This window comes from Pteropus vampyrus, unplaced genomic scaffold (assembly GCF_000151845.1).
Source record: "Pteropus vampyrus isolate Shadow unplaced genomic scaffold, Pvam_2.0 Scaffold294, whole genome shotgun sequence".
Classification (NCBI taxonomy): Eukaryota; Metazoa; Chordata; class Mammalia; order Chiroptera; family Pteropodidae; genus Pteropus; species Pteropus vampyrus.
In genome coordinates this window covers 245,179-268,440 of record NW_011889075.1, presented here as the reverse complement: position 1 = coordinate 268,440, position 23,262 = coordinate 245,179, and the positions used below count along the sequence as shown (strand labels likewise).

Below are 23,262 nucleotides of genomic sequence, written 5' to 3'. Positions count from 1 at the left end.
TAAAAGCAACAAATGAACGGGACAAATAAACAGACTCATGGACATGGACAATGGACTAGTGGTTACCAGAAAGGGAGGGAGTCGGGGGGAGGGAGAAAATAAAAAAATAAAATGTTTAAAAAAAAAAATATATATATATAGTATGAAAAATAAGTAAACTGACATTTAAAAAAATAAACTTTTGTCATCTCTATATATTGTTTAACCTGGTACCTTCCACAAAGTTTACCAGATGTTGACTGACTAAATGAATGAACAAATGAGTCAGAACAGGAGGTAAAGGGAAGTCATTTTGAAGATATATAATTTATTCACAGATGATTAGTATCAGAAGATTAAAAGCTTATTATTTGTTTTTACTCGGGCATTTGACCCCACATTTCGAATAGGCATAACTGGTCAAAAGTTTAACCACAACTTGAAAGACAAATTGAGAGGTTTTTGTTTTGTTATTTCGAAAAATTTTTAATGGCACTTTCTGTTCACTTACAAATGATATTCTGTAATTAATTTGCAGACAGTGGAGGGAATAGGGAGTGCTGTGAATTTGTCTCAGTGTAGGCATACTTGCCTAAAACTCTTGGTTTTCTTAACTGGAAAATGAGCATGATAATGCCTGCTTTATCTTTGTTAACAAGAATTAGAATTGATTGAACTTAGGCAGTTTCACATAGAAGGTTCTAAATGAGTGGTAGCCACTGTTATCAACAACATCCATTTTATGAGGGTTATTCTACCCAAACTATTCTTTAAAATAGTTCAGCCTTTGATCATTGTGGCATAAGTCTTAAATTATTAAAATCTATTTTGGAATATGTTCAGTGAAATTTTACTTGCATGTTATGATTTTAAAGTTTCCAGGATTGACTGATATTTGGAAAGTAACAATGCACTAGGCTCCTGTGCATTGTTAGTATTTTACGTTTGATAATACATAAAAGCAGTGCAGCTTTGACCCATCTGACCTATGGCATTACCTTCCAGTCATTTCTCTTAATTTCATAAATGCTCTCACTTAGGGTTTTGTTTCCCTTTAAAAATAATTGATCAATACCATTGTGTATTCTTACGTGTATTTAAATAAGTGAACATAGATGACTCCAAATAAAAGGCATTCCCTCATTTTCCCAGTGTCAAGATTGAAAAAATGTTTTGGCCATCTAAGTATAAAATCTTTAGAGATACATGTGAAATAGTCAAATGTAAATAATTGATTTAGTTATATGTACACATTTTAAAATGATACACACAGTCATTATTTTTCTTTCTACTCTGGCATTTTATGAAAAACTTTTGAAAATTTTTGTGTACATACTAAAAGCAGTGTTTTTGCTTTCACTAAGGTACATCTTCAATCATCCGGTAGAATATTTATTTCCATCTAGATTGTTTGAGGTTTAACACATTTTGAAATCATGTTGCTACTGAGAATTTTGCCCTAAGCCACAAGTTCCATTAAGACCTTTTTTATTTTTTATTTTTTAAATTCACCCTATGGAAATATATTCATGACCCTTGTCATATAATCACTTACAGAATTGTTTTTGAAATAAATTTTAAAAGGCGTATTATACAGTGATAGCTAATACTTGAAATTGTTTTAAACCTCCAGGAATACTACATCTGTGCTAAATTTCTTGGTCTTTTTTTAAAAAATAGCATCATTAATTGATCTACTTTTAGGATAATATGTTTTCCATAAACATTAACTTGTTCCAGATATCGTGATGGAGAATGTTATATAACATGAGAGGCTTTTAAGGATTTTTCTAAGGGAAATTTTAGGAAACAATTATTTGTCTGATATTTGGGTATATACATTATTACTGGCTGTTAACCATGCTAATAAATGATTTCACTGTAGAAATTTCTTTGATTACTCTGAATTTGAAGGTGGGGCAGTTAAAATATATGTTTACATCAGTCTTAAGTATTACTAAAATAATAAATTGCTAGTAATATATTAGTGAAAAAAGTATTACTTTTCAAGGAAAAGATTTAGTTTATAAAGAAGAACATTTATTTTTGTTTGGATGAAGGGATCATTTTGTTTAAAACCCAGAAATTAAGTGCATTTGCTATGTCACTTGATTTTTACAATTTAATTGCATATTTGCAATTATTATATAAAAGATTTGACTATTATGCTTTTTAAAAATACTTTTTATTTATACTTATATTTTATATGTCTTTTAGACATTTTTACAAGAAGGGATGCCTACTTCTGCACGATGTGATGATTTAGAAGCCTTAAAAAAGAAGGGCTGTCATCCAGATGACATAGAAAATCCCAGAGGCTCCAAAGATATAAAGAAAAATAAAAATGTAACCAACCGTAGCAAAGGAACAGCAGAGAAGCTCCAGCCAGAAGATATCACTCAAATCCAACCACAGCAGTTGGTTTTGCAATTACGATCAGGTACAAAAATCTAATCCTGTGTGTACTTTTGTTTCTACTTGAGCTTTTTGACAACTTTATATAAGCTTCCTACCAGTTTCCGTTGATGGTTCATTTTCATATGTGGACTGGCACTCAAATAGAAATGTGGAACACATTAAATTTTAGAAAATTTTTTCAGACATAACAATTTGTAAGATACATAATACTTCAAATAATAATAAATATTGCCTAATGTCCAAAGTAAATTCTGTTAAAGATTTTGTCCTTTGTATTTGTCTAGTATTGTTTAAAAAAAATTAAGATTTTTGTAAGAATCTGTGGCAGTCTCGCATCTAAAAAAAAAAAAAATATACAAGCCTTCCTAATACTTCTTTCAATTTCTGTCTCCTTTCTCTAAAAGAAATGGTGCACATTACCTGTGTCCGTGACTTCCCCTCCCATTCACTCCTCAGCCTGGTGCAATTAGGCTTCTGCTTCTGAACCTGTGCTGGCACATCTCCACCATCACCTGGAACCGCCAAGCCTAACGGACCCTTGTCCGGTCTCCTTTTTCTTTTAAACTTTCTATACTAAGTGATACCTTTGAGCTACTTGAAATGTGCTCCTCTTGGCTTCTACAATATCACTCCTAGTTTTTCTTCTTATCTCTTAACAGTGCTCTCTGATCTTTTTCTTTCTTCCTCTTTGCAGTCCACTTGATTGTTGATTTTCCTCTCATGGCTTTAAAAAATAAAAACCATTTGTATACTGTACCAAACTTTTAAGCTTCAGTCCTATTTATCCAACTGCCTACTAGAAATCTATATGCAGAAAATCTCCAAGTTAAAAATTTGATGATTTTTCAGCCAAACCTTCTTTTCCTATATTTCCTAAGTGAATTAGACTTAACACCTCTTATATAGCTCTTCTCCTTCCTCATTTTTTCTGTTCAAATCTTTATTGTCTTCCTTAGATTTTCGTTTTAGTTTCTTAACAAGTGTCTTTGTCTAAGTCATTTAAAAAACTTTTTGCCAGATTTTCGAAAGTAAAAATCAAATTGTTATTTATTTGCATATAGTGGGATCTTATTAAACAGAGAACAATCTTAATCTTTACTTAGAATTTCAATCTCTGTACCTTATAATGTGCCCTCTGTACCCACTCCAGTCTCATTTATGTTGTTCCAGTCACTTGTTTTCCTCTGTCCTAGTTATAAATTGACTATTTGTTATCTTGTCCACTGTGGATTGGGGATATTGTCTTTTCACCTGCATCCCCAGGGCCTGGCATTCTAAGTATTTGTGAATGAAACCATTTCCATTGCATTATCTATGGAATTCCAATAGGTTTGTGTAAAATATATGGCAATGATATATTTCATTTTATGTTTTTTTACCTTGTAAATACAGTTTATTTGCTTTTCATTGCTGGCAGTCTATTGTCATTTTCTAATATCTGTTTAATTAGGGGAGCCGCAGACATTTGCATTAAAATTCAAGAGAGCTGAAGACTATCCTATTGATCTCTACTACTTAATGGACCTTTCTTACTCTATGAAAGATGACTTGGAGAATGTGAAAAGTCTTGGAACAGATCTGATGAATGAAATGAGGAGGATTACTTCGGACTTTCGAATTGGTAGGAATATTAAGAACATTTAATAATTTGTTTTTGTATAGGTCTAAGCAGTTTTGTTCTTCATCACGTACTTGTGAGATAAATAGGCGAGCTTTTAGCCTTTTCTTTCTGAGAGGACTGTTATTCTTTTCACACATCTGATAATCTTTCTGCCTCTTTGTTCCTCTGTTATGTATGCTACCATGTTATTTGACACAGATTACAGTCATCCCTCGGGATTTACGGGGGGGATTGGTTCCAAGCCCCACTGCTCCGCATACCATGCCATAATCCGTGGATGCTCAAGTACCTTATATAAAATGGGACTTTTTTGCATATAGGCAACAGCAGGGTATGCTTACCTATCACTTCATTCAGTTGGATTCATCATAGTGTTTGGCGCATGGCAGATTCAAATTTCCCTTTTTGGAACTTTCTGGGAGTTTTAAAAATATTTTTGATCTGCGGTTGGTTGAATCTGAGATGTGAAATGGATGTATGGAGGGCTAACAGTCTACCACACAGATAATGAAATGCATGCTTATTTTTACAGGAATTCATTTGTTGATTTATTTCATAAACATGTTGAGTACTCAGATTCTATTTCATTACTAATTAATAGGACTACACCTGCCAATACAGCCTAATCTCATTTCAGAACTGGACTTTTCATATTACAGTAGTCACCTTTTCAAACCTTATTATTAAAACCTTACCATTCTTTCTCTATTAAAGAAAAAGATTACCTTTCCAAACCTTATTATTAAAACCTTACCGTTCTTTATTAAAGATTGGCTTACATGTGGTAACATTCTTAATTTTTTTTTTTTTCTTTAATGCAAGCTTATCTTTCCATCTGTCTACCATCCATCTTTTCATCTGTCTTTATGCATTTTTCCTGCACAGGGTTTGGCTCATTTGTGGAGAAAACTGTGATGCCTTACATTAGTACAACACCAGCTAAGCTCAGGAACCCTTGCACAAGTGAACAGAATTGTACCAGCCCATTTAGCTACAAAAATGTGCTTAGTCTTACTGATAAAGGGGAAGTATTTAATGAACTTGTTGGTAAACAGCGTATATCTGGAAATCTGGATTCTCCAGAAGGTGGCTTTGATGCAATCATGCAAGTTGCAGTTTGTGGGGTAAGCGCATTCATTTTTTACAAAGGACTATTATTGTATGAATTTTAAGTGTGATTTTACTATCAGTAGAAAAAAGTTACCTTTATGACCATATCATACTTGATTACTCCAGAGAAGTACAGAATTTAACCCCTTAAATTCCCTCCAACTACAAGTGCTTTGTAAAAGCATATGTAATTATCGTGTCTGAATTTAAACCAGGCAGTTGGTTTATTTATACAGGGTTTTAAAAGCCAGAATTCTCACCATTTGAAACTGCGAGGCAATTCACCTGTACTTTAGCTGGTGTTCTTAGTTTTTAGAAGAGGCTCAGGTGTCCTGACTTTCTGGCTTTGTGCCAGAGACAGAATTGAGGTCTTCTGAGGTATCTGAGGAGCATTAAAAGTGCTCAGATGGAATAGTGTCTCAAATATCATTTTCCTTTTGCCAGTTTTCTTCTGCTCATCACCTTTGAAATATGTCTTTTCCTGTGTCTCAGTAATTCAGAAAGAAAGAATTTTTTAAGTTCTAGTTTATAAGCTGAGAAAATGTATTTGAGAAGTTATATATTTGTAAATAATTGTAAGATTTTAAGTAATAACAAGCTCATCTCCACTGGACTAGTGATTAGAATTTTTTTTATCTTTTTTATTTTCAACTACAGTTGCTATTCAGTGTTGTTTTATATTAGTTTCAGGTGTACAGCATAATGGTTAAACATTTACATAATTTACAAAGTGATCCCCCTGATTACTCTAGTACCCACCTGGCCTTGTACATAGTCATTGCAGTATTATTGACTATATTCCCTGTGCTGTACTTCACATCCTTGTAACTGTTTTGTCACTTCCAATTTGTACTAATTAATCCTTTCACCTTTTTCACCCATTCCCCCAGTTTGTTCTCTGTATCTTTGAGTCTGTTTCTGTTTTGTTTGTTCATTTTTGTTCTTTAGATGCCACATATAAGTGTTTGACTTATTTAGCGATTAGGATTTTATGACCCATTTAGCCTCCGAAGATTTTGAGATGACCTTAAAATGATATAGCTGAAGTTGAAACTAGAAAACATTGTGAGGTGGATAAAGTTTGTCTTAAGTACCTACTGCTGTATCATTTCCCCCGCCTTTTTTTCTTACAGTATCCTTATTCCCTAGAAGTCCTTCCTTGATTCCAAATGCTTAATGGTTATTTTTCAACCAATTTTTGCTAAGGTGCTAATTGCTATCCAAGATAATAATATGGTATAGTGGTAAGAGAACATTCTTTAGACCATTAGGACATGGTCTCAGACTTTCTTGTCACCACTGATTAGACAGTTTAATTAGCCATTATAGAGGGCTGTTTCCTTCTTGAGAAAGGATAATATACCTCATAGGGCTATTATGAAGTTTAAATAAGATAATCCATATAAAGTACCATTAAGCTCTAAGCAAATATTAACTACTATATTATTGTTACCTATGACTTCTCACGGAGTAGTTGCAATTTAGGGATAATCTTGCTTTTAAAGGGAAAGAAAGAGTAACTATTCCAGGTTGTGCATAGCCTGACACCTTTTCTTTCCAGCCATTAATTTGTGTTCTTGTTAGCAGCTCACTGTGGAGAGAGCATTCTCTGGGTTGCCTCTAACTTTTCCTCAGTCTGTGGGATTAAGCAGTGCATATCTTTGGAGAAGATAGTTTTTTCTGTACTTAAAAAAGGAAGACCTACTATGGCGGGCCAGTAAAGGTATATACTGTGGAAGATAGAGTTAGGATGGAAGGATGGATGAGAATAAGACAGCAGCAGGAAGGTAAAGTAAAGCATGAGCTGAGGCATTTTTATTTACTTCAGAAATATTCGTGAAACACCTACTATATATATATACACTGCCAGCTACTGCAGATATGATGATGAGCAAAACCATGAGTGGTCCTTGCCCCCATGTGGAGTCGGCTTACCTTCTAGTGGGGGAGAGACATTTATTTTAAAAGATAGAGTTTTTTAAAAAGAGCTGAGAGAAATGGACAACCAGGCAAGATGTAATTTTACAGTGGGGCAGAAGAGCTCTGTTCAGTGGGCTCTTTGTGCTTATCCACAAGAATATTAGCATTGTGGAAAGAGAAAGTAAAGAGAAGATACAGAATTAGGTTAAAAGTACAATGATAGCCTATATGCACTATTGCGAATTATTGTGAGTAGTACTTTAAAATTACAGTCCTTTTCTTTTCAAGTCATTAATTGGCTGGAGGAATGTTACACGGCTACTAGTGTTTTCCACGGATGCTGGTTTTCACTTTGCCGGAGATGGGAAACTTGGTGGAATTGTTTTACCAAATGATGGACAGTGTCACCTGGAAAACGATGTATACACAATGAGCCATTATTATGTAAGTGTCTAATTCCTTATATATTTATTGAATGGATTTATATTGAGTTTTGACATTTAATACTAAGATATTGTGAATGACTGGCTTGTGGGTTTTTCAGGGTTTGGTTTTTCAGTATGGGCCCTGACCTTATGTGCAGGAAAGCAAGTATTGCTGTTTCTAAACATGTGGCTTTGTGCTTGCTTTCTTCCGCTTAGATAAGGATTTCAGTAGGGGGAAAGGAGCTGCTTAGACATTTTTACTCGATGCCTCAACTCATAGCTGGGTCTCTTCTCACTTGTATGGATTATTTGGTAGCAAATTTGATTTTATTTTTTAAAAAAATAATTTGTACTGTCTTACTTCTTATTTATATGTGAGTTTTCAAAATAGGCACCCTGCCTCTACTAAAAATGAAGATGTGCAACTTTTCCAGGTTCTGGAAGAAAGTGGTCTTTTTCTTAAGTAATAGATAATACAACCTTTAATTACTGGCAATTTTTTAATTTCCTTGTTCTGACATTTAATATGCATAGATGATCTTGCTTTATAAAACCTATTATGGAAATTTTTATACACATATATAGAAGATTAGAAACCCATGTGTACACACCACTCCAGCAATTATTTGTGTTATTTCAAGCAATCTTATGTAAGTAATCCAGTTATATAGTCAAATCATGATTTTCAAAAAGGATCAAAAAACTGGAATTGATTGGATGTAATTATGTACTAAATTTTATCACTTAACTTCTTAGGATTATCCTTCTATTGCTCACCTTGTCCAGAAACTAAGCGAAAATAACATTCAGACGATTTTTGCGGTTACTGAAGAATTTCAGCCTGTTTACAAGGTAACAAGATAAAAAGAGGAAGAAATTTCTAGACTCCTTTTCTTTTAGTCATTAGAGGCAAAATCATATATGAATTAAAATGTAGGAAAATGTCACCTGCTAGACTGGATTTTACAAAAGCATTTTATATTAATTTTTAATATATATTATAAAACTAGTTTTTTTCAGGTCTGACTCCTTAAGTTATTTAGGAACTACGTATGGAACTGGTATTTAAAAATAAGTATTTGGTACTCAATAGATGCTTATAGAATGAATATATCTGTATTTTAAATGTTTTATCTTTTAATTACAGGAACTGAAAAATTTGATCCCTAAGTCAGCAGTAGGAACATTATCTGCAAATTCCAGCAATGTGATTCAGTTGATCATTGATGCATACAATGTGAGTGCATTTTAAATAAGATCTGTTTTGGACAATACCCTGTTGAAAATACTTTGCTCAAAAGAAAGTAAAACTCCCTTTATATACAGTTTAACAAAACCCAGAGGACAACATAAATTTTAAAGTCTATGCACATGGAGGAAAAACTCATATTCTCTTACAAAAGCATAATTATTAATTTTAAACAAAGAAAAAATAAGGTAAAGACATGTGGGGAATATTTCTAAATATCTGTTTGAATGTCATTAAGCAGGAAGTTTCTTCATTGGAAAGCAAATGGGGAAAAAACTCACATTTAGATTTATAGGTTTTTTAAATGTTAATATAGATATGACTTGACTATTTTTAAAAGATTTATAAAATTTTCCCCCTCACACATGGAAGGAAGTTGAAATTAAAGAGGAATCATTTGCTCTGTCTAGAGCTTAATTCAGAATACCTTTAGTAATACTCACTAAGCATTGGTTAATAATTATTTTAAGTAATCTGAAGGCATTTGTAACATGGTAACCATGTGTGCTGCATGCCACCACCTCCACTTAGCCCTTGACAAGTTGATTTTTAGATACTTTTTATTTCATGCCAGGAGTTCCCAAAATGTTTTACAAAGACCCTACTCAAAATGGGGAGGGAAGGAGATAGATAACGGTAAAGAGGGTCAAATATATGGTGATGGAAGGAGATTCGACTTTGGGTGGTGAACTCGCAATACAATATATATATATGATGGATTATTGAATTGTACACTTGGGACCTATATAATTTCATTAACCAATATCACCCAATAAATTTAATAAAATTTTTTAAAAAGTGTCTGATCATCTCAAAAAAAAAAAAAGATTTTTACAAATATTTTCAAGATTCCAGTTGTTGCATGCCTTCTGCATAGTTGTTCTCCATCTTAACCGCATGAATTCCCTTGCATGTAGGGGTTAACAGGCGATAGCTTGCTCCCACAGCCTTTTGCATTTGTCCTGGGCAGTCTGATATTCTAAAAAAAAGCACTGGCTCGAATACTTCTTACTGAAGGCTTTTGTTTTATTTTGTTTTGCCAGGGCTATAATGGGTTCTAAGCAAATTTGTTCCAGACTATATAGTAGATTATTTACTTTAGTCCCTAGTTAGATGAAGTGGTAGGGCCAGGGGGGAGCCATATTGCCGATGGGGAAAGAAAATGTTGGCTCTGAGTTCTTAAGACTCCTCATAATTTATATCAGGTTTCTGTGCTTAATGATCATTAATATTTTAAGTAATTAAAATATAAATAACTTAACTTTCAATCATGTACAATATTTTGAACTAATCCTTATTGATTAGAACCTATTTCTCTAGGTTCTCTGTTTTCTAGTCACTCAAGATTTGGCTTCAAGTATTTTATTTAAATGATATTTTGTTAACAGTTCATTTTACCCATTGATTTTATGAATTCAACTTATAGTAGCATTTTGTTTGCCTTTCCTATATATAATTAGACTTTCTTTTAGTCCCTTTCCTCAGAAGTCATTTTGGAAAACAGCAAATTGCCAGAAGGAGTAACAATAAATTACAAATCTTACTGCAAGAATGGGGTGAATGGAACTGGGGAAAATGGAAGAAAATGCTCCAATATTTCCATTGGAGATGAGGTAGGTGGTATAAATCTACCTTTTCTGTAGAAAAGAAAAAATTGCTTATTTATAAGCAATCTAGATTATAATTTGAGAATAAAAAAATGAGTAGCTTTTTGAAATATTTTTTAGTAGATTTAAGTTGCTTAGTTAGTTGTTAACTCATTTTTTCCTTTAAGGTTCAATTCGAAATTAGCATAACTTCAAATAAATGTCCGAATAAAAATTCCGAAACCATTAAAATTAAGCCTCTGGGCTTCACTGAGGAAGTAGAGATTATTCTTCAGTTCATCTGTGAATGTGAGTGTCAAAGTGAAGGCATCCCTGGCAGTCCAAAGTGTCACGAAGGAAATGGAACGTTTGAGTGTGGAGCTTGCAGGTAAGCTGGAGGTGGTCAGAAAAGGACAGAGAGAGGTATGTTGGTTTAGAAAGTTACAGGCAGGTTATGTTTTGGGACATCAAGAGAAAATCTGACTATTTGGAGCAAATAAATTATTTGTTCCAAATAAATGAACAAACATAATGGAATCAGACTCATAGATCCAGAGAACAGACTGGTGGTTGCCGCATGGGAGGAGACTTGAGGGACTGGGGTGAAAAAGGTGAAGGGATTAAGAAGTACAAATTGGTAGTTAGAAAATCGTCATGGGGATTTAAAGTACAACATAGGGAATATAGTCAATAATGTTGTAATAACTATAGTGCCACGTAGGTGCTAGACTAATCAGAGGGATCTCTTTGTAAATTATCTAAGTGTCCAACTACTATGCTGTACACCTGAAACTAATATAAAATAATAGTGAATGTAAACTCTAATTGAAAAAAAATTTTTTTGGTTTCAACCACTGTTGCTCACCTGAAGATCAATTTGATGATCTTGTGTGTGATGTAGAAAATTCTTCCTTGCCTTTTTTTGCTCCTTAAGAAGACTGCTTTTTAAAATAAAAGCTTTTATAGCCATCCAAGACATATTTAACAAACTATTTAGGTAGCATTTGAGTTTTTCTCTCATAAAATAGCAATCTAAATTTTCTAGAGCTTATTAAATAAGCTTATATAATGTTTATAAAAAACATTTTAAAGACATGCCAAACTTATAACGGTGATTTTATCGGGGAATTGGAATTAGGAAGTGATAAAGGATGTTCACTTTGTACTACATGTACTTCTGCATAGAATTTAATTTTCACACTGTAGTTACTTTTAATTAAAAATTAAAATTGAATGTACTCTGAATACAGCTTTCTCCTTAAAGAATAGGATGGGAGAGTATTTTGATTAAATGTCAGCTCCAAATAACTAAGTTTTTAAAGGTTTTAATCATGAGAAAAATAAATGGCTCTATTTCGCTATTAGTTATTAGCTATCCATTTTAAATCTTAAAATGTTACATTTTTATTTTTATGTTTACATATCCTAAGTCATGTAAATGATGCCTTTCTTCCCTTTGTATATTTACTAGATACAGAGTTAGTGTATTCAGTGTCTGTTAGCATTAGGTATTCTGAAAATATATAAGTGTATCTGAAAAGTCTGGATCCATAGGATAAATTTGTTTTTAAACAGTATGTTACTTATATTTTTAAATTATATGCTCAGTGTTTAACTTCTGTGTGCTTTTAGGCTGTGTTTATTGTACTTTCTTACATTAACAGTTGGACCATTGCTTTAAATTTAGAGATGTTTCACCAATAATAGCAAATGTAATAGCATGTAATTTGAAAACATCACTAACATACTGTTTAAAAATAAGTTTATCCTTTGTTTCCAAATGTTTTGTTCACCTGCTTATTATATTTTCATCTTGATCAAAATGGTTACTCTCCTGAAGAGTTTTTTCCCTAGGCCCTTGCACGTGTTCCATGTGAACTTGAATGGCTGGCGTGTGTGTGTGTGCATGTGCACACTTTTGTGTCCATGAGCACTCCCATGTAACATAATTGTAGTTGAAACGTATCGTTAATAGTCTTTCTCACATCATAGTTTGTTATTTTAAGTTATTTTTCTTTTATGTAAATGAAATTTTGGACTCTCTTTAGGTGCAATGAGGGACGTGTTGGCAGACATTGTGAATGTAGCACAGATGAAGTTAACAGTGAAGATATGGATGCTTACTGCAGGAAAGAAAACAGTTCAGAGATCTGTAGTAACAATGGCGAGTGTGTCTGTGGACAGTGTGTTTGTAGGAAGAGGGATAATACAAATGAAATTTATTCTGGAAAATTCTGCGAGTGTGACAATTTCAACTGTGATAGATCCAACGGCTTAATTTGTGGAGGTGAGAAAGGAGTCAGAATATGGTTATAAAATGTGATCTCATCTTACTAAGGGAGAGACAACACAGGGCAGGAGTAGGGATGAGTGAGGAGGGCTGGGGCTCTTCAGTGCTGGCAGTGCTTTTTTTCTTGACCTAGGGCTGGTTACTTTTATTTCCACTTTATAATTACATGTTAAACTTAGTATGTTTTATGTACTTATCTGTTATGTATGTTATATTTCACAATAAAAGAAGAAAAAATTAATATACAAAAAAATGTGATCCCGTCTAATATAATAAAAATGTTAGAGTTTGCTTAGTGAATAAATAGAAAAAGGGCAGCATTGAGGGTCAGTCCATCCCTTACCTATACTTTCTTCTCATTATTGCTCATTTCTACTTTTAAATCAGTGCTGTGATTTTTGTTTTACTGTTATGAGAAATGATATTTTTAATTGTAGGAAATGGTGTTTGCAAGTGTCGTGTGTGTGAATGCAACCCCGACTACACGGGCAGTGCATGCGACTGTTCTCTGGACACGACTTCATGCATGGCCACAAATGGACAGATCTGCAATGGCCGGGGCATCTGTGAGTGTGGCACATGTAAGTGCACGGATCCCAAATTTCAGGGGCCGACTTGTGAGATGTGTCAGACCTGCCTTGGCGTCTGTGCTGAGCATAAGTAAGTATTTCCTAATTGTTTGAAATAGTTGGCATTTACTGTCTGTTGCCCTGTGTGGTATCACTAGATCTGGAACAGTACCTGTTACATATGTAAATAAAATATCTGCCACACTGAAGCCCACTTTTCAAATCTAAAAATTCTTTCTCAGTGGCTAGTGTTTGTCACATGATTTTGAAGAGTGTCATAGGATAGCGGTACTATTATTTTGATCTGAATTTGCTATGTAATTGAGTCTGGTAACTTCTGTTACATTAGCATCACCAATTGCTTAATTACTATCTTTCGACTAAGCAAAATTGAAGGTTTTTCCCTTGAAAAACTATTATTGTACCAGCAACACATTGTTTAAATTATTTTGGTTTTATATCTGATAGGGCTAGTTTTATTTTACTGCTGTTTCTTTTGGGGGATTTTAGTTTGAGCTGTAATAAATTATAATTTTACTTGGGAAACTAGCATCTTTATATTTTGTTTCTCATCGAGCCAATGTCATATGCCACTCCTTTTAGTCAAATCCTTCATAGATCTTGGTTCAGTTTGGTCAAATTTTGAATCTAGCACGTGAAGTAATTTTTAAGCAAATATTCATTTTAAATATTAAATGTTAACTGTTAAAATTTGTGTTTTAACAGAGAATGTGTTCAGTGCCGAGCCTTCAATAAAGGAGAAAAGAAAGACACATGTGCACAGGAATGTTCCCATTTCAACATTACCAAGGTTGAAAATCGGGACAAATTACCCCAGCCGGGCCAGGTGGATCCCCTGTCCCACTGTAAGGAGAAGGATGTTGATGATTGCTGGTTCTATTTCACATATTCCGTGAATGGGAACAATGAAGCCATCGTTCATGTTGTAGAGACTCCAGGTAGAAATCCGATCATTTCATAATGTTTTTCATTTTCTTCTATGTCTTGTTTCTACTACTTAGGCCTATTCGCAGTTTCCTTAATGTCCAGGAATGGCCTCCAGGTGGATTATTTTAGGTTCCAATTGGGACATTTTTATCTCAAAGTTTAAAATAGTATTTAATTAACTATATAAGAAGTGAGGAAAAGAGAAAGCAAGTTTTAAGTGTTACAAGTGGAGAGTTTGAAGATTAAATGCAGTAATCCCCACAAAGCACTCAGCACAATATCTGACACCAGGTAATTCATAAGAGTTATATCATTATTGATGATAAATTTGAGGTTGATTTAGGCTTTGACAAGAGAGATAATTTGTTAAAGATTATTGTAACGTGTGAGTTTGTTCAGCTTCTCATAAGATGAAACTTTATCTTGGTTTTTCTATGTGCTTTTTGTATATTCTTTGGAATTTTCTACATTTGGGTACAGGTTTTTGTGAGAATGTAAGTTTGCATTTCTCTTGAATAAATATTAGGAATGAATTTTGGGGGCTACAATATGCATATGTTCATAAGAAACAGCCAAACTGCTTTTTAAAGTCTCTGCACTGTTTTGTCTTTTCAGATACGTGTTTTGCAATAGTGTCTCCCAGTCTGTGCCTCCTTGTCTTTTCATTTTCTTAACGGGGTTTTTTGAAGACCAGAAACTTTAATTTCGATGAACTACAATTTACCCAGTTTTTCTCTTATGTATCTTGCTTTTACCATTTTATCTGAAAACTTTTGCCTAACTCAAGTTCATAGGATTTTTCCGTGGTGTTTTCTTGTAGACGTTTTATAGTTTTTGGATTTCTACTTAGGTCAATAACCCATTCTGAGTTAATCTTAGTATGTGGAGTGAGATTCAGTCTTTTGCATAGGGATGTCCAGTAGTTCTAGTACTATTTGTTGAAAAGTCTGACCTTTCTCAACCATTGTTGAAAATGAGATGACCTTATATGTATGCCCTATTTCTGATTCTATTCTAGTCCGTTAATGTATGCAACTGTCTTATAGCCAGTAAATACCACACTGTCTCAATTCCTGTTGCTTTATAGCTGGGCTTGAAGTCTGATAATAATGTAAGTTGTCCAACTTTGTTCTTTTCCAAAAGTGTTTTTGAAACACTTCCCTAGTTCTCTGCCTGCCTTGTAAATTTTAGAGTTAACTTTTTAATATCTACAAAAATCTTACCAGGATTTTGATTTGGATTGCGTTGATCAAATTGGAGGAGAATGATATCTTAATATTATTGAGTCTTCTGATCCATAAACATGGAATAGCTCTCTATTTATTCAAGTGTTCTTTGGTTTCTTTCATCACTGTTTAGTAATTTTACCATGCAAAACTTGAACATATTTTGTTGGATTTATACATAAGTATTTCATGACTTTTGATGCTATTGTAGAGGACACTATTCTAAAGTTCAGTTTTTAATATGTAGAAATAAATTTCTGTATAATATGTATATATTATTTTTTACTGTTCATGGATTCTGTGTCCTTATAAACTCACTTGTTAGTTGTAGTGTCTTTTAGATCTTTGGGATAGTATATGTTCACTGATAAGAGACTACCCAGCTCTTCAGACTTCTGACTGTACTCTGTACACATTAATCCCTGTATGCTCAGTCTTTCCTTTGTACTTTACAGAGTGCCCCACTGGTCCAGACATCATTCCCATTGTAGCTGGTGTGGTTGCTGGAATTGTTCTGATTGGCCTTGCATTGCTGCTGATTTGGAAGCTTTTAATGATAATTCATGACAGAAGGGAATTTGCCAAATTTGAAAAGGAAAAAATGAATGCCAAATGGGACACGGTAAGTTGCAAAACATCTAAAAAGTTCCATAAGCTCATTATTCAGAGAACTTGCATTTAGTGCAAAACAAAAAAACATCTTAAATACATCCCATTAAAAGAAAATACTATAAGAATATCTCTTTTTACTGTGGTCAGTATTTCTTTTTTTCTTAATAATTTTGGTATTAAATCTCCTCTTTTGCCTTTTCATCTCATGTAAAGTAGAATCCTAAATAATGTTATCTGTGTAGCAAGCTACTTGATGGATGGCGTGCGCGCACATGCGCGCGCGCTTTCTCTCTCCCTCTCTCCCTCTCTCCCTCTCTCCCTCTCTCTCGCTCTCTCGCTCTCTCGCTCTCTCGCTCTCTCGCTCTCTCTCTCTCTCTCACTCAAGAACCTTAAGTAGAAAGCTCCCAGACTCAAAAGGCTATATAGTATGTGATTCCATTTATATGACAAAACTATAAGGATAGAAATCAAGTTATGTGGTTTCCAGAGGCTAGAGTTGGTGTAAAGGAAAAAGGGATCTTCTTGGGATGACATTGATTGTGGGTGTGTTTATACATTTGAGAATTACGAAATGCTGTACTTAAAAAAGGATATATTTTACTCTTTGGAAATTATAACTCAATAAACCTTGCTTTATAAAAAATTTTAAAAGCTATTAGTGTCTGAAAGTTTGTGCTAGAGTTTAGTGCTTTGAAATGTGGAGTCAAAGGTGGGGCAGCCAGATGTTGGACTTTGTGTATTAATCTTTTGATACAAGAAAACTGACAATCTTCAGTATTTTTAAATTGTAAATGAATTTGAAAATAATGAATTTTAGAAGTGTAAAGTAGTAAAAATTCTCTTATAGTGTTTGAACACTATACATGTCAGTTTTTTATGGTGAAATCATTAGAAACTATTTCTTTCACTTTAGCAAGAAAATCCGATTTACAAGAGTCCTATTAATAATTTCAAGAATCCAAACTATGGACGTAAAGCTGGTCTCTAAGTTGCCGTTCGTATTTTCTTTCATTCTCTGTCTTTGCATGTGAACATTCATCCTTTTTTACTGCACTGTGTGTCTTTTATCACTATTGCTATTTTTTAAAAGTTTGGCTTTATATGGCTATATAATGGCTTTCCTTTTTGTGTGTTAATTTAGAGTTAGTGTTTAGAAGGGCTTTAAAACAATGGAATAGAAGCAGCAGCTGTGTTATTGTGGGAAGAGAATGCTTTGTGGTCAGACCGACCTCGGGTAAAATCTCAGTTCTTCCATTTAGTAAGTAGAGTAGCATTAAGTCATTCGCTTCTCAGAGCTTTAGTTTTTTATATCTTTAACAAGGAGTCAGTAATAATATCTGTTCCGTAGTATGGTTGCTTGTAGCTAATGAACTACAGTGTATAATATCAGCCTGTAGGTCATAATCCTCACTGCGGTTCAGTGCTCTATTAGCCTTCTAGAATAAATTACCATATGTAAGTTTTGGGGTGAAATAGTGAAAAGTAAATGTGAAATCTAAGTGGCACATAGAAAAATAAGTGTACCCTGGTGTAATATTTGTATAATATACAACTACAATGTCATTGTTATTTGTTCTAGAAATATTTTGAGATTTTTTATTCATTGTAACTTGAAATTCCATTAAAGACCAGAAGACCATTCAATTCTAACATTGAACTTTTAAAAAGAAAGCTAAGAGACTTTAAAAAGTCCAGTTATAATTTTAAATAAAAACTTAGTTGAAAATCTCATAGTCGTAATAAGGCTTACTTATTCTCTTCTCTAAGCGAGGCTAAGTTATTATGGTGAGTGTATGTTTTACTTGGATGATAAATTTATCATTTTCTCTTACCAGTAGTGGGCAGGATTCTTCCTTATAACTGAAATTTCATGAAATGCTTCTAGCATATTTTAACACAAGCCCCAAAAACTTTCTAATAAAAAGGTTGTGGTTAGGACATATTCTCTTGACTGATGATCCAGAATTCTTTCCTTTCCCAACTACTTTTATTATTTCACCAATGAGAAAACTGAAGCACAAAAGGATTAGGTAACTTTTGACCCAAATTCACATATTTTGTTAGTGGAAGAGTTGAGATTCAAACGCAATTGGACTCCAGGGTCCAAGTTTGTGTCCACTACAATGTACTGGCAGCAGTCACATATCTTCAGAAAACTCGGTTACCTGCTTAGGAAGAGGTAGATCACTCTTTATAGAAAATTATAGCTTTTTGACATTTGTTGTAATTTAGAGTAACTCTACTGCATTGGGCAAACATTGCAACAGGGAAATCACTTTATTACACGGAAACCAACACTATAGTTTTGCTTGTTTACTAGAGTATACTTATAAAATAATAACAAATAAGATCTTAATACAGAAATGTTTAATATATTTAGAGATATAGGAACTACCAAAAATATTAGAACTCATCTGGTCAGATTTTTCTTTTATTTCTAAGCAGATTTTAAGATTTCTGAAATAGCAAAGTTAAATTTCATTCCAGAAAATTATAATCAGATTTATATATGGGCAGGCTGGTACATTTCCATGTTAGTCTAAGACTTGCCCCATTCTTTTTCTTACCTAATACTTTCCAGAAAGTCATTTTTAGAAGGAAACTGATTTGCTTGCTTTTTTTCTTTCTTTCTAGGGTTGTTGTTTTTTTTTTTTTTGATAGGTCAAAAACAGTCAATTCTTTATGTCCTACCAAACGGCGAAGTTTTCACCTTTGCTGTACATTAAATTGTACTCTGAAGGAAATTATCAATAATAGTGAAACTTAAAGTTTATATTGTTCAATTAATTTTTGGCTGAAATGTTATTTTTTCAGACAAAATAAGCATTTTAGATAATTCAAGAAGCAAAAGTAAAAATGTCTTTATTCGTGAAATCCAGGTGAACTAACAGCTAGGGGTTATTCTGTTTTCTCAAGAAAAATTAAAGTAGAAATGAAAAATAGAAATTAATGAACATCAGGAAATTAAAACAAATCATGGCTTGTAAAACACTTTTCTGATATGGAATCAAAGTTTTCCAATCAGTTATATCATCAACATTTTGGGTAATGGGCAGAAACTGTATTTTAGCACATAAGACTCTCAAGTTGCTATAATAAAAAAAATCAAATTATCAACATTATAATTGTTAAAGTAGATTGAAAAAATTGTCTAGTCTAGCCTCCCCTGTTGTTATGTAAAAATAATGGACTCCTAATCTCTTATAGTTGTGCATTGTATATTTAATATATTTTACCGAGATATTCTCTAACCATCATTGTCAGCCATTCCAGAATGAGCACAAGGATCACATTTTACTGAGTACAGAGGATTTTCTTTCTAAATATGCCCCTGCTCTCTTGATTTAAATAGACTTTTTTGTTGTTGGGATAGGGTTGGGGTTGCACTCTGAATGATGAAAACTAATCTGAATTATTTTAGTTTACCTCCATTTAAAGTGATGCCTAATGCATATAGTTTAATTTTACCTCTAACCTTGCATGTTGAATTTTTGTTTGGCTGGACTTTGAAATATAATAATGTTTGTTTATATGAAAAGGCAAACTTCTTCAAAGGTAAGTCTGCCATGTAAATTGTACTTTGGACTCATCAATAACTTAAGTGGTTTTTTTCTTTTGTTTTTTGTTTTTTTCCAGATTTTTTTTGTACCTTGCTTACAATTTTTAAGTATTAAATATTAGATTTATCTAATGCATTAAAGAAATTTATTTAAATGGTAATTTATTTTCCCAGCATATTTGAAAGAATGGACAGGCAGTACTAGCCTCATATGCACATAGGAAGATGGAAATAGCAAGTGTACCCCATTTGTACTATATAAGTTGTTAAGAATGTAGTTGCTAGGGCCCAGTTTCCCATCTCTGTTATGAAATGTCTGCTGTAATGTGTGTATGGTAATGTATTAAATCTAGTTGGGATTAGAGCTCAGAAATTGATATCCTATATGGTTTTTATCATTCAGATTATATAATATTAGTTTCTAAGGGATCCTGAGTTCCTCCATGTTTCTAAAAAATGGCTGATCAGGTTGTATTTTATACAGTAGGGGAGTGTGTGTAGCTAAAGTATATTGTCATGTTTTAATTGGTATTCAGACTAACTGCTGAGCTGAAATCATAGTGCTTTATTTGGTGTCTCAGGACTCAGCCCTTAGATACGATACTCTCCTTCAGTGATTTTTTATCTACAGGATAAAATTCAGTCTTTTTAGTATGGCATATACAGAACCTTTCCTGATTTGGCACTGTCTTATTTCTTGTCTTTTCTCCCTTCTCCACACCTCAAAATATATACTCACATATTCATCCTTAAAAACTTATGAATTATAGATATTTCTGCTAAATGTGTCATTCTTCCCTACACCTCGACTTTGCATATGAACTTTGATTTTGCATATGTTTCTATTTACCTTTCATTATTTTATCTGTAGTCTAGTTCACTATGACAGTATCTCTTCTCAAAGTCAGTCTCTTTTTTATACTATTCCTTTATTATGTACAGAAATCTATTTATTATATCAAAGTAACTTAATTTATTTTCATGTTTGTTGTCCAGCAAACTATTCTGAGGACAAAAATTGTGGCAGTAAAAGCCAAGTCCAAATGTAATATGCAATGAAGTATAAATATAAAAGCAAAATTACTGTTTAGATGCTTTCTATAAATATTTTTAAAAATTACTACAAATGGATCTGATGAGATATATAAAACTAAACAACATTTCAAAATCTTAATATATGTCTAAAAATTTAATGTTTTAAGTTGTCATTTAATGTTTATTTGGTTTGTACTCACTGCAGTTTCCTCTGCTAGAGGATTATTTTGCAGTATATCTCGCTTGACTTTCAAGCGTACTTTCAGTTTACAAGAACAGGAGAAAAAAAGAATGCTATGTCAGATATTTAAATGTATCAATTAGCATAAGAGACTTAAAGAAAATGGGAGTGTGGGGTTGTCTGTTATTTTCCTGTTTGAAACATCACTGTCAATTTATTTTGGGATCTTGAAAGACCTCTTATTTATGGCTTGGAGTCATTTACTAGACTTGATTTTAATACTCTTAAAATAAAAAACATTTTGCCAATGCAATATTGAATAATAACAATTATTTCACGAAGAATGGTAATTATATTTGTTAACATAATCAGTAACTTTTGTGGAAGAGCCTCAGGTGAACACCTCCCTCACAGAGATGAAAGCCAAGGATTCTTATTATTTATCAGGTACCTTCTGTGTACAATAAAAGATTAAGAATCAAGCAGTTAGGGGCAGAAGAGTTAATTCTTTCTTAAAACACGTATTCAAAACTAGTTAAATGAGAGAAACCATAATAGCACATTCTCTACTATGGAGGACATTGTCAAATTAGCTCTCCAATGGAGGAAGGACTCAAGAATGAAATCATACCAGATTACAGGGGCATCTTTAGACCTGTAGATCAAAGCTTTCATTTTTCATATTTGTATAAACTTTTATTAATACCTTTTTAAAAAATTGAATGTGATATTTGGACAGAAAAAATAGAAATGACTTCTGAACATGACTAGCTTTCGGCATTGTTTTATAAAGTAATATTACATGATTTTTAGAGTAACTGATCATTTTTCTTTTTTTCTTTTTTAGGGTGAAAATCCTATTTATAAAAGTGCCGTGACAACTGTTGTCAATCCAAAGTACGAGGGAAAATGAACACTACCTGTGTACATTTCATTCACAACACTGAATGCAAAGTAGCGATTTCCATAGTCACAAAATAATGTAGCTTTAGGGCGATATCACCATGGGTTTTACTCATGTGCAGGTCTCGAAAATGTACAATATGTATAATTTAAAATTTTTTATATTATTTTGAAAATAATGTTATAATCAATGCCAGAGACTGACAAAAGACTTGAGACAGGATGGTTATCCTTGTCAGCTAAGGTCACATTGTGCCTTTTTGACCTTTTCCTCCTGGACTATTGAAATCAAGCTCTTATTGGATTAAGTGATGTTTCTAGAGTGATTGAAAGGGCAGTACAGTAGTTAAAGTAATGAGTATGAGAGTTTCTATTAATCAAGTATTAAAACTGATTTTTAGCTTTACAGATATGTCACTTTTCAGTTATAAAAAATCCAAAGTGTCTTATTTGCTAGTTTAGAATTGTTTTAAGTTTATTATTTTGCTATTTGCCTCCTAGACATGACTGATGACATATCTGAAAGATGAGTATGTTGGGAGCTACTTTTGTAAAATAATTTTGAAATATTTGCTCTACAAAGGCCATGAGAAAAATCAGCGTTGGGAAGAAAAAACAGCTTTAAAATCTGTGTGCCATTTTAAGAGTTACTTGATTTTGGTAACTTTTATGCCTTCTTGTTATAAATTTAGGTCTTGGATAAAAGTATTGGGACATTTTCTGCAAAAAAGTCCTTAATTTAGCATTACTTACATAAAGGCCTTATTTTACATAGTATTTGCTGAATTGGGGACCTTTGGTTCGTGAATTTATTTTATTTTATTCATTTTATTTTGTTTAAAGCCTGGTGCTTTTTATCACCACTTCTAATCATTTAATGCACTTGCAATTTTGGGGTAAGACTTTTTTATCAGTACTTTTTCTTTGCTGTTTTCGCTGTAAATTTGCCTTCTTAATGATCACATGAAGTTGTTCTGTGGCTTATGCAACAGTTATCACTTAACACAAGTCTTACTTTCAATTACTGCAATAACAGACCACTGTATATTTCTCACTGAGTTGCCCATTTTGTTTCATACTAGTCACATTCTTGTTTTAAGTGCCTTTTAATTTTAACAGATCACTTTTTACAGTGCTGTTTACTGAAGTTATTTATTAAATAAAAATGCCTAAAATACTTAAATTGTACATTTCACTCTATTTTGATATATTCGTCACTTTGCATAAAATTTATATGGCTTAAAGAGACTGCCGAAAAACATTTCTGGTTGATGGATATTTCACTTAAGGTAAAACATATTTCTTTAAAAAAATAAAAATAAAAGATGTGCCAGGGACATAAGGAAAAGTGATATGGTAAAAGAGATTTTCAGAGTACCTTTGAGCTCTCTAAGTAATATTAGATAACTCTTCATCCCCCACCCAGCACTAGGAGATACGTTTCATCCTTACGTTAATCAGAATTAACTCTTTATGAAGGTCATCTTAGAGCTGTTAACTAGAAGCTAGAAATTCTATCACTTTAAGATACAGATAAGCAATTGTTACTTTTTTGATAAGGAAAATTTTATTTTCATTTGGCTGTGGTTTATTTGTGTTAGAAAGTATATGTATATCTCCATAAAAATACT

The 23,262-nt window shown here is 32.9% G+C and overlaps 1 protein-coding gene across 1 annotated transcript in view; it reads left to right on the top strand.

The window, feature by feature from the left end:
* Window positions 1–22,814, top strand: part of ITGB1 (integrin subunit beta 1) — a 32,323-nt gene extending 9,509 nt beyond the window's left edge. The window contains exons 3-15 of the mRNA XM_011376319.2: window positions 2,197–2,419; window positions 3,848–4,018; window positions 4,904–5,142; window positions 7,337–7,492; window positions 8,230–8,325; window positions 8,621–8,710; window positions 10,195–10,335; window positions 10,497–10,696; window positions 12,357–12,595; window positions 13,036–13,258; window positions 13,894–14,126; window positions 15,797–15,963; window positions 21,576–22,814. Coding sequence (XP_011374621.1) covers window positions 2,197–2,419; window positions 3,848–4,018; window positions 4,904–5,142; window positions 7,337–7,492; window positions 8,230–8,325; window positions 8,621–8,710; window positions 10,195–10,335; window positions 10,497–10,696; window positions 12,357–12,595; window positions 13,036–13,258; window positions 13,894–14,126; window positions 15,797–15,963; window positions 21,576–21,641 — 2,244 coding nt within the window. The 3' untranslated portion in view covers window positions 21,642–22,814. The remainder of the gene's footprint in view (window positions 1–2,196; window positions 2,420–3,847; window positions 4,019–4,903; window positions 5,143–7,336; window positions 7,493–8,229; window positions 8,326–8,620; window positions 8,711–10,194; window positions 10,336–10,496; window positions 10,697–12,356; window positions 12,596–13,035; window positions 13,259–13,893; window positions 14,127–15,796; window positions 15,964–21,575) is intronic.
* Window positions 22,815–23,262: the final 448 nt, after the last annotated feature.